The sequence below is a fragment of the Patiria miniata genome, unplaced genomic scaffold, assembly GCF_015706575.1.
Source record: "Patiria miniata isolate m_02_andy unplaced genomic scaffold, ASM1570657v1 HiC_scaffold_9, whole genome shotgun sequence".
NCBI classification, from domain to species: Eukaryota; Metazoa; Echinodermata; class Asteroidea; order Valvatida; family Asterinidae; genus Patiria; species Patiria miniata.
Window position 1 is genome coordinate 20,148,805 of NW_024037076.1, and position 11,078 is coordinate 20,159,882.

The 11,078-nt window shown below is 41.4% G+C and overlaps 1 protein-coding gene across 4 annotated transcripts; it reads left to right on the forward strand.

Annotated features, from left to right (window-relative positions):
• The first annotated feature begins 2,245 nt into the window (after nucleotides 1–2,245).
• Nucleotides 2,246–9,664, forward strand: LOC119720103 (branched-chain-amino-acid aminotransferase-like protein 1). Of its 4 annotated transcripts, none has more exons than XM_038189638.1 (2): nucleotides 2,246–2,497; nucleotides 8,307–9,664. In XM_038189638.1, exons 1-2 carry the CDS (start codon nucleotides 2,475–2,477, stop codon nucleotides 9,229–9,231), a joined length of 948 nt encoding a protein of 315 aa, XP_038045566.1. In that variant the 5' UTR covers nucleotides 2,246–2,474; the 3' UTR covers nucleotides 9,232–9,664. The 4 variants fall into 4 exon arrangements, 2 of the variants coding, with proteins under 2 accessions (XP_038045566.1, XP_038045567.1); XR_005270062.1 differs by lacking the exon at nucleotides 8,307–9,664 and adding an exon at nucleotides 3,078–4,081 and having other exon boundaries at nucleotides 2,433–2,497; XR_005270063.1 differs by lacking the exon at nucleotides 8,307–9,664 and adding an exon at nucleotides 3,078–4,081 and having other exon boundaries at nucleotides 2,453–2,501.
• Nucleotides 9,665–11,078: the final 1,414 nt, after the last annotated feature.

The window sequence follows — 11,078 nt, forward strand, 5'->3', positions numbered from 1 at the left end:
GCTCCAAGTGACTAGTGGCCAAGCCGCGAGGCGACTGGCAAAACTACACAGGCCGAGTGACACTCGGCCTGGGCAGTTCAATGCGCCTCACGGCTTCTTCACTCTGTTTTAAATTCCAAAGTCGTGATAGCCTTGTTGAGTAATTAAATAAAAGGCTAGCTGATGAGATTCGCGGATGGCAAGAAGTCCAGAGGTGGCAAGAAGCCCGACGCAGGTTATTATCGTCGTCACTCGCAAGGACCTAGGATAACGAGACTCACTTTTACATTTACTTCTTGTAATTTCATTTACCGGTATTTCAAATCCTCGGTTTCCCCACAGAAAATGTCAGATTGGGCCTATTAAGCTGATGCTAATTTCAGTATTCGTGAAGTAAAAAAAGTGATGGCATGTTCAGCAGCAGCTGCTTGAGCACAAAAGATCATGGCAAATGGTTCTAAATTCTCTGACATGATGTGTGAGCATAACCGCCGACCACCGGCTTGAGAAATTCGGAAGGAGGGCGCTGTTCGAGCAAGTGTATCTATGTTAACGGTCGATTGGGGCGGATCCGGAATGGGTAATATCATTGGGTGAAATACGCAATATCTGTATGGCTTATGAAATTGAGAACAATATTGTGAAAACTGGGGTAAGTTTGGTAAAATAAAATCTATTCGAGTTGGAATATATTATTATTGGAGGGAGGTCGCACTGCCATTGACATCCTCAAATAGAGGAAAACATGTTGGAGCATGTGTCTCCCCAGGATGGCCGCCAATGGGCATGTGTTTCTTGTTATTGTACGTACATGACTGCCATTCAGTAAGCAAATTTAGGCCCCAAATCCTCCGGTCAAGTGAGCTTCTAGGGATGCAGACCATTGATCGAGGAGAGGGGTTGAGGAATACTATACACTCTAAAAAGTCCCGGGTCAGACTTGACCCGGAGTGAGGGTCATGTGGGCCTGACCCTTTTCCGGGTCAAAAATGACACTTTTTCTGGGTCAAAATTACACTTTGTGACTCATTTTTTCGGGTAAATTTGACTCGTAAAAGTGTCATTTCTGACCCGTGAAAGTGTCATTTTTGACCCGGAAAAGGGTCAGGCCCCACATGACCCTTTTCCGGGTCAAATTTAAAACATTTTCCATTCAGATTCACCAACTCTAATATTCAATTTCGTCCGAGAAAAATTTCAAATGCTTTTAACAAAACCAATTTAGTTAATTACCATTCAATTTCAAAGTTTGGTCACCATTTTTAGTCATCGGGTCGAGAATATTCGTCATTACAGATCAAATCCGTCTAAAGCTGTTGCCGAATGGCAACGTTCTGAGATCAAATTCGTCTTATATAAATCAATTAGACGAATTTGATTTCTGAATAACACGATTCGGCGTAGACGAGACGAAATCGAATACACCGGGTCGAAAACGTGGGCTCATTGTTTGAATTTGTTTGGACTTAATTTGAAATTGTCTGACAAAAGACGAAATTAAACATTGAAAGTGCAGTAAGTCGATGTTGCTGGACGAAATTGAATATAAGAATCGGTGAATTCGAACAAACAAATGTTTTAAAATAGCCAGGAAAACCAATTTTAGCTAGGGGTATCATCTTTGGACGGAAAATAACCGAAAAACCCTAGAATTCTCTCAAAAACTGCACAGAAAGTGAAAGTGTCATTTTTGACCCCGTCATCACTAGTGCATCGTTATACCCTGCAAGAGCTAGGGGTATCATCTTTGGACGGAAAATAACCGAAAAACCCTAGAATTCTCTCAAAAACTGCACAGAAAGTGAAAGTATACCAGTGGTGAAGTTGTTTGACCCAGTTAAAGTGGCATTTCGGGGGCGTTGAGAGCTGGGATGAGGTGGGGGATGAATGAGATAGGGTGGAGGTGGTGGTGAAGTGAGGCGGAGAACAGGAGATGGAAAAAGGACACTAGATTTTGTTGATATATTTTTTTATGACCTTGAAACTGAAAATACGATACATTTACAAAAAAACCCGAAGTTGAAATTCTTCCGCTGTCTGTGATGCACACCCTAGTTGGCTTTTTTCAATGTGTAAAATGATTAAGAAAGGTTAAAAATTTCTAATAGTTGTCACAACATCGCAAAGTGTGTAGCCGTAGCGCAGCAATATTTATTTTGTTCCTGGGACAACCAAGCAAACAAGATGATCGTCTCCAGGTCGACAAGCAAACAAACAAACTTTCTTCTTTTGTTGCGAACCTTTACAGCCGTTTGAGCTGACCACCGTACTCAAGAAGAAAATCGATAAATTTCGATTACGACCCGTCATCACTAGTGCATCGTTATACCCTGCAAGAGCATTCATCCGTACACCTTTATCCCGTGCAATGAATGGTCTAATCTTGTCCAGCCCTCATTTTGGGACCCGGAGTCTCTGCATCGTACGGCCGATGAGTATTTTGACGATCAACCGGCTGCTCTACCCGGACTTCCCCTGATCCTGAGATTGAATGCATGAAAACGAAGCCAACGAGCAAGTAGGTACTGTTTCTTTTTAAAATACGTACTCTACTTTCACTTCGAGATAATCGTATGTCGTTGTCTACGGAGTAGTTGATTCATGTATCGAATAAATTCATTGTGTTGTCATTATTTTGTTGTGGTTTGAGCGAGACAGCTTTATATATTTGCACGTACGGAACGGATCAGATGTATGAAGGTGTTCCAAACATTTGTCAAAAGTGTCAAACTGTGTCGACCCTATTGCCAAACTAATAATATACATCACACATTGGCATTACTGTTTCGATCTTGCCAAAGTATGTTTTCGAAACTGATTTATGATTGATGAGTATTTGTAATGACATAAACGTTATGTTAGTTGAGTGAGACAATACATGTCATTGTAATGGTTTCGTGTATTCGTATGCCCGGGATCAGATTATGTATGTATGTATTCATTGCACGATTGGTTAAAAAAGTGCTAAACCGTACGTGTCAACCTTAATACCGCAAGAATAGTCCACTGATACAGAAACAAATGTATTGTTCCCAGCAGATTTATTGGCTTCTTGTTGAATCTTGTTGAATTGTTAACTTATGATTATGTCATGACAGATTTAAGCCGCCCCATCTCGTCAACCTCAGCTCGGCCCATTACCACTCCAATCCGCTCCCGTGAAAGAAGATCTACTCCATTTTCCAGTGGGCTATAGAGTCCAAGCCGACGATAACAACAGTCAGCTACTGTACAGGAGTAGGTTGGGGAACATCAGAACACTAAGTCATCTTCGCCGTTCGTGCAAGATATTTACAACTCTGATGTTCGATGAAGCCCCATCCCTTGAATAATTATGAATTTGGTTGTTTGCATGAGACCGGACACAAAGCGGACATTTCCGTGACAAGCATGACGGTCGCCACCAACCAGGGTACGGTCGGCCTCTCAAGTAATTCTGCATTGGCGTCGCGATAGAGGGCTGGACACCGGAACAGCGCTCATCCAAATTTAAGACAAAACTGATGAAAATGATGAAACGGAGGAAACCGAGGGGAGGAAAACCAGACCCAAGTGTGTGCAAAGTTAACAAGGCGCTCCGTCAGCGCCGTTATAAAGAAACCATGAACATCAACTTGTACGAGAGACTCTTTTCTTTCATCGAAAACATGGATAGGTAGTAGTACGTATACATGTTCCAAGAGTCGGAGAGCATTTCGCAAATGCCCTTATCTAGTGAGACACGTACCAACGTGTGATTTCAAGCACCACTTTCCAGGAGGTAGTTTCCATCTCCCAACTTCCATCTTCAATGACCTTAGCGACGGAGGGGTAGATGTGGAAAGAAACTTGCATTTTTTTCCCATATTGGGCCACTTACGACTTTGAGTGTTGCTTTCCATGCACCTACCAGCATGTACATCAAGCTTCACTGACCGTCTGACTAACACCACGAGCTCCTGAGCGTCAGTGTCGACATTAACGTGCCAGGTTACGAGTAGCCACGATGTTTTGTAAACGACGGTAATTCGGGACTATAGTCAAGGACATGGTGCAGCATTTACTCTCAATTAGTGATGCCGCACACACCGATCTCATGGAAACTGTTGAGTCTGTCTTCGAACAGATAGATGAAATCATCGAAAACACTAACAACGAGCCAGCACCGGGAAAGGACAGGAAACACCAACTGAAAACGCAAAGGAGAGGCGGAGGAGTGCCTACAAGAGATGCTGGTGTTTGGTTTTCAGGGCGGTATGACATCAACGTCGTATCTCTACCCCGCATTGGAGGAGACGGCCCAGCTGAAGTTGGTAGGACGGGTTCGTATTATGGGTCTCAAGTTTCTTGACGTCACAAACCATTTAGCTCCGGGGTACAGTTGCGTCAATTTTTGAAGGCGTACGACTGTCCTCAAACCAAAGGTTTTTTTCCCATACGAGTGGGTGGATGACTACGAGGACTTCTATTGTCGAATAAAGGGCACCGACATTGCAGTGGCCGAGTATTGTCAAAGTGTATGGTATACATGTAACTACACCAATGAGAAAACATCGTAGGAGCCAGTCGGTGTAGGCTATAGTATTCCATCGGTGCCACGAGAAAGGCGAGACGCTCATCCGTGGCAGGCCAAAACTCTGTCGGAACGTACATGTACATGTACATGTACATGTAGTTGGTTTCGATGCCAACGCGCTGTACCTGTGGTCCATAATGCAGGACATGCCCGTCGACACATTCATCAGAAGAAAAGCCGAACAGAACCCCACGCCGGTTCAGAGTCAATGGCGGCCGAGTGCATGGACTGGGTCGCCTAGTCTCTAAGTACATGTATTCACATTCAGCATAAGTTCAGCGTCAAGGAGCACGGATACTGCAAAGGAAACAACACCGTCCATCAATTTCAAGGATGTTTTTGGCATGGACATCCTTGTCATCTTAATCCATCCCATTGTACGGGGGCAACCAAGCCGCGGGGGAGATCATAAACACTGGTTGACGTAGGCACTGCAGGCTCTTGCTGGGATCTCTCTCGATCTCCAACCGGGGCTGGCTTTATTGCTGTTATCTGGTACAATGACCTAGACCTGCCCAAGTCTGTTAAAGATTGTGCAGGCGGTCAGAATACAATGTACAGACAATTATTAATTAGACAAATTGTTATGTAAATATGTGACTGATATTTGAAAGAATACATGTATTAATAAACTGAAGGTGACTCCGTACATTTGATATGCATATACATTGTAAATACATGTATAAATAAAAGCGACCATGGGAAAAGCCGTTTCAATTCTAATTGTGCCTTATTTGCCTCAACTAGTCTCTTTTTGCGATAAGCTTGCTTTCAATAACTTTAATCTATCAATTTCAGTTCTGATGATGACTGTGCAAGAGAGTTGGGCCCGATGTAGGCAGAATTTATGCCAGAGTCTAACTAAAGTGTCCGAAAAAGTACATGTACACATGTAAATTGTTCTACTTCATGTAGTCCCATAACCGACAATAAAACCCATCCCGTGGCGAACGGCCGCCTATTTCACTTTCCAAATTTACCTGCAAAATCTACGGCACTAACAATGTCAATTTCAACGCATTACAGTGCATCTAGAAAAACTAAGGAATCTCCTACCGCTGGTTTCGGATCCAGGGTCCTACAAACCTTGACAAACTAAACGATTTATTCTACAAAACTGATAAACACGGTTTTCGCGATGCATTTCCGGTTATGTATAGCGCCCCCTGTTGAGTATTTATGCATAATTCATCATAAAACAATCGGTCTTCCCATTTTTAAGCTAATCCCTGAGAGGCAAGAGCCCTTTTACATGAATATGTTTAGAATCAATCTGAAGTTAGGCCGAATTAAAAAAAACACCTCATGTTTCTCGTCCGGGTTTTCGAAAAAAAGGAGGAAGCGGGGCTTTTTATTTTTTATTTTTTATTTGTTTCAAGATGGCCGCCATTTAAAAATTTCCTGCAATTGTTTGTGTGTCCACTGTTCAAAGACATTTTTAAAATGAAAGATAAGTTGGACAAGAGAACTGAACATATTTACAGTGTCATTTAGACTTGTATTGGTCTACAATTTATTTTCCGATGAATTTGTGGACATTTGTTTTTTTTACTGCATTTTTCAAAAATAAAAAATAATAAAACAATCCAGGCGGCCTCCAAAAAGGAAGCGGGCGGGGACGAGAAACATGTTCTTTTTTTACTTCGCCTTAAGTCCCATTTTTATTTGAGATGGACTAATTCGTCTAAAATTGATACAGGCCGAGGAAAAAAAACCCACGAAACCCAAATGTTGGGACCATTGTTTTAGTGAAGTTCTGCATGTAAGCCTAGCACTTTCAAAATCTAGGATATGAAAGCCCTATTCATCAGCTTTCTTTTAGTTCAAGAATCGTTCAAATCAATCATGTTACGGAATTTTAAACACAGCCACCGTTTTTAAAGTTCTGTCCACGGATCACAAAAAAGGTAAGTGTTCTTGGAATGTACATGTATGTGAATTGTTTTCGTTTTGCTGAAAGAACGCACACCTTTTTGTGATCCGCACACCGAACTTTAAAACGGTGGTTGTGTTTAACATTCCGTAACTTGAAAAGTACATGTACATAGTGGTTTGAATGATTCTTGTACTAAAAAAAGAAATATGAATTGGGCTTTCATATCCTAGACTTTGAAAGTGCTACATGCAGAACTTCACTAAAACAATAGTCCCGACATATGTTTTTTTTTAATCATCCTGTTTATAAGATTATGACGACGTTCAATAACAATCATGTGAAATAACATGATCAGCATTTACCAGAACGCGTGAACGTGCGACGTAAAACATTTTGTGCATTATGACTGATACACAGATACCTGCTTGTTCGTGTACATGTACATGTGGTTTGTGAATTCAGACATAAATATAGGTCAACTTATACAATTGTGACATACTCTGTAATATGTTATTCGTAGTACCCGATACTGGGGAGGTATTGTCATTCTTGTTATTTTGATAAAACTGCATGATCAGTTATTCAGTTTGTAAAAAAAAAAAATCAGTTTGAGAAGTGAAACTTTTTGCTCTTGCCTCCATTCAGTTTTTGGGTTTGAAAACACTGCCCCAGCGTCCTTCAACTAATCATTTGGCGGACCTCCCTTCCAGACTCATGGTGCACATAACACTGCTCATCGTCACCCGCGAAGGTGCATTTTGAAATGAATTTCGAGCTATCTGGAAGTGAATTTAGAGACATCTTGAAATCCATATTGAAATCCATATTTCGACATACATTGCCTTATCTCAAATTTTCGAAAATTAAGAGGTATCTTGCAATGATTAACGATATCTTGAAATAACAAAAGCTTCTGTTTTAACCTGAATGTCACTAATGCGCGCCACACTACCAAAAAGAAGAAGAAATTGTGCACTGTCACAGAATGATCCAGCACTTGCATTCAATACGTTTTGTTGTCAGTTAGTCATACGAATAGGGAGGTAAAAGTCGACAAAAGGTCAAAGGTTTAATCAGGTGATGACTTTGCGAAAAGTCAACTATCCAAAGTTCACACGATAAAAACGAATTAATCGTTGAACTTGTCGTTAACTTTAGACATGCATAAAGCCTGGGTGCATCAGACAGTCGCTCCCCGAGGTATCTCATTCGCTTTGCTGTAGTTTGAAATCAGTTTGTTGTCAAGGAAGCTCGTTTGAAAGACTTTGAGAACAAGGTATGATATGTTCATGATTATTGACTAGATCTAACTTTGTCATTCAAAGTATGCCAGTACTTCCGTTGTGACAGTCAATCGTTGTGGAAATCTTTTTAATGCCCGACGACAATGCAGTCAAACCAACGCCATGCACGTACATGGTCATTTTAGCAAAAAGTGTTCAGAGTTTTGGCAGCGGGGTCTGGACAGAGCCGTATACAGAGAGAGTTGTGACATGAGGGTCGCACCGTTTGGTACCAAAATGGCTGATTTTGCATTAGTGCTCATACATAATTCCAAACAATAGTCGCACGCTACTCTGTACACATAACGGACGACCATTATGGTTCAACAGTCTGTTGAGTTGGCGCAACTCTCTCTATGTACATGTATACGGCTCTGGGTCTGGAGGCCACGCCTTCTCTAAAAGCCGTCGGTTAATTGCCCTCAGAGATGTTAAAAGGAGAGCGAAAATTTCAGGAAAATCCTTTAACTTTTCAAAATCAATTTCCAAACCTTCCTCCGAATCAACCTGAGTGCCAAAGGTTATGTCCTCAAAATTTGTTTCTATTATTTTATGTCCCGTACCTCTCCCACATACCTGTTCGAAGGTCTTTTTTTCTTCGTTCGTCTTTTAGGAAGATGGCAACCTCTGAGAAGGCTCCCTCGTCCGAAAACCAGGTCCGACTCTTGATATGGACTGTTCCTCGCTCTCTTTCAACAGTTCTTTCCAAATGTCTGAGCTTCGTCGAAAACACAAAGGTTTTCTTCGAAATGTATGAAAGCATCTTCATTGCACCGGGGGTAAAGACAGAGGATGAAATGGCTAACATGTCTGAAGAAGAACAGAAGTTTTTGTTGGCTGTGAGGGAAAAAGCCCATGGGATATCAGCAGGGGTTGATGCATCTCAATGCACCTTCCAAGGTGTCAAAGAACAACTCGAGGAAGCCCATACTGGGAAGAAGTTCATCTTCTCCAAAGACATGGCCTATGCTGTCATGGACCGGCTGGAGTCCATCCCGAAGGGTTTCCGGCACCTGTTCCTCATTCGTCATCCTCTTAAAGTCTTCCCGTCTTGGAAGAGGTCGTTCCTGCCATTAGTGCCGTATATGTCTCTAGCAGATGACTATCGTTTGGATGACCTGCCTCAAAAATATTTCCCAAAAGGTTTTGGCTACAAGGAAGTCTATGAGTTGTTTGAGCACGTGAAGAAGGAGCTCGACCCTGAAGCAATCATCATCGACGCCGATGACCTTCTCAAAGATCCTAAAGGTATCCTGTCAGCAGTCTTCAATGACATCGGCTTGCCCTTTGATGAGAAGATTCTAAACTGGGAGGCAGGGGATGCGGTCATTGAACAATGGATCATCCCTCGTCTGTACGTGCAAGTGGACCAGTTGGTAGGTTTCTACAAGAACGCTCTGGACAGTACCTGCTTTCTTAAGCCCAAGCCGCTTCCAGATCGCTCTTCTCTTTCTCCTGATCTCCTTCCTTTTGTTGACGCTTCCATGCCATACTACCAGAAAATGTACAGCCAGCGCCTATCTGCGTCAAAGTCGTAGAATTTGATGAAGGTGTCACAAATGATTATAAGAAAGCCTGTTGTATACGAATGGAAAAATTCCGCTTGTTGACTTAATGTGTTTTGAGTGTGTTCAATTTGGAGATATATCATTAATTTTAAACAAGGGATCGGGGTTTAACACTTCCGTGTGCATGGGACGAATGCACAACGATTGAACTGATTATCGATAACGCTAAACATTATGCTGTACGTTTCTTCAATTAGTTTAACAGCTATGCCTTTTAATTCGGTGGTTGAATGTGTTCATAGTTGTAGACATTTATTTCTTGTGTATTATGTAGTAACACTCACATTAATACTCATCTGTCTTCGACTTTCTATTGTTTTGAATAGAAACAAATGCTTAATTTAAATAAATTACTGCAACGCGTCGGTGAAGGGCAAAAACCTAATTTGATTTATATCACCCCGACGCAAAATTCCATCTTATAATAGTTTATGCGATACCCGCTGCTATGTACATCAGATTCGAACCGGCCAACCGATCCCGATAGCTCGGTGGTCGAGTGGTAAGACATCTGCACTAGAAAGCAGGAGGTCGTGGGTTCGAGTCCCACCCGAGTGATTTTTCCAACTTTCACTCGGGAGGTAACACACTGAGTATACATTGTTTAAAAACGTCGGTGAAGGGCAAAACCTAATTTGATTTATATCACCCCGACGCAAAATTCCATCTTATAATAAATTACTGCACTTTCCGCCTGGGATTTCATCACATGTTGCTCATGAGTACACAGAGTATAAGATAAGTAAAGTGAAATATGAATATAATCCATGTTGAATATACATGTAATACATTTTTTCCCTGACACGGCAACAGAAATGCAACACAATAAAGTAATTATCTAATCCATTTGCTTAATGTAAAACAATAGCCACAGATATAGCCCTTTGAAAAGGAAACATAACAATGCCTTATACAACCCTTGTAGAATTTTACGCTTGATCAGTATGTAATACGAGGTCAACATTAAATTGTCTTCAGATTTCTTGAGGCTGAATACAGCATTATAGTTTAGTTAGAATCGGAGCATTTCATGCTGACATGATTGGTCAGGTGGAAGTCACCTGAGCCTCTATTTGGCGGTCTCAAACTTTTAGAAATCGTCGATCTGAATCATCAGTCGAATTTTAGTTCACTAAATAAAAGAATGAAAAGTTATGGCTATTTAGCGGCGTAGTTCAACCGCCCCCCCCCTAAAAAAGAAAAGAAAAAAGAAATTACGCGTTAGGCCTTACGATATATTGGTTTATTTGACTGGTATTTATGCAGAAAAAACATGACTATAACATTCTGTTTATAGTACAATAAAGTAGATGTCTTATTGCCTAACAACAGACTTTATTGAAATAATAAACGATTTGGACTCTTTCATGAGAGAAGCCATTCGAACCATAATGGATGAATCGGAAAACATGGACAGGAAACTGTATCTGTTGCAGCACCACTGACAATAAATCTGCTTTTAAGCCGGGCACTAGGTCCTGAAATCCCCCAAAATCTCATGTTTTGGATCGTTTACTTATCCTATTTCAAACATCTGGTTCAAAGGAAACCAACGTAATGTCTTACCGTCCCCGGAGAAAAGACGAAAAAAATCTCGTTTTTTTACATCGGACACGACGGAGTACGAATACGTTTTCCCTGTCGTTTTGGTCAATGTACGATATACACGTTGTGTGTGTCTATACAGCACCGTACTCGCGAACAGCGTTGACCCATCACCAAATGCACTAAATGTTGTTTCTTACACGTCCGCAAAAGGAGAACACTTTACAGATGAAATCACAACTAGCACCCAAACAGCTCAACTTTTTGGGGTC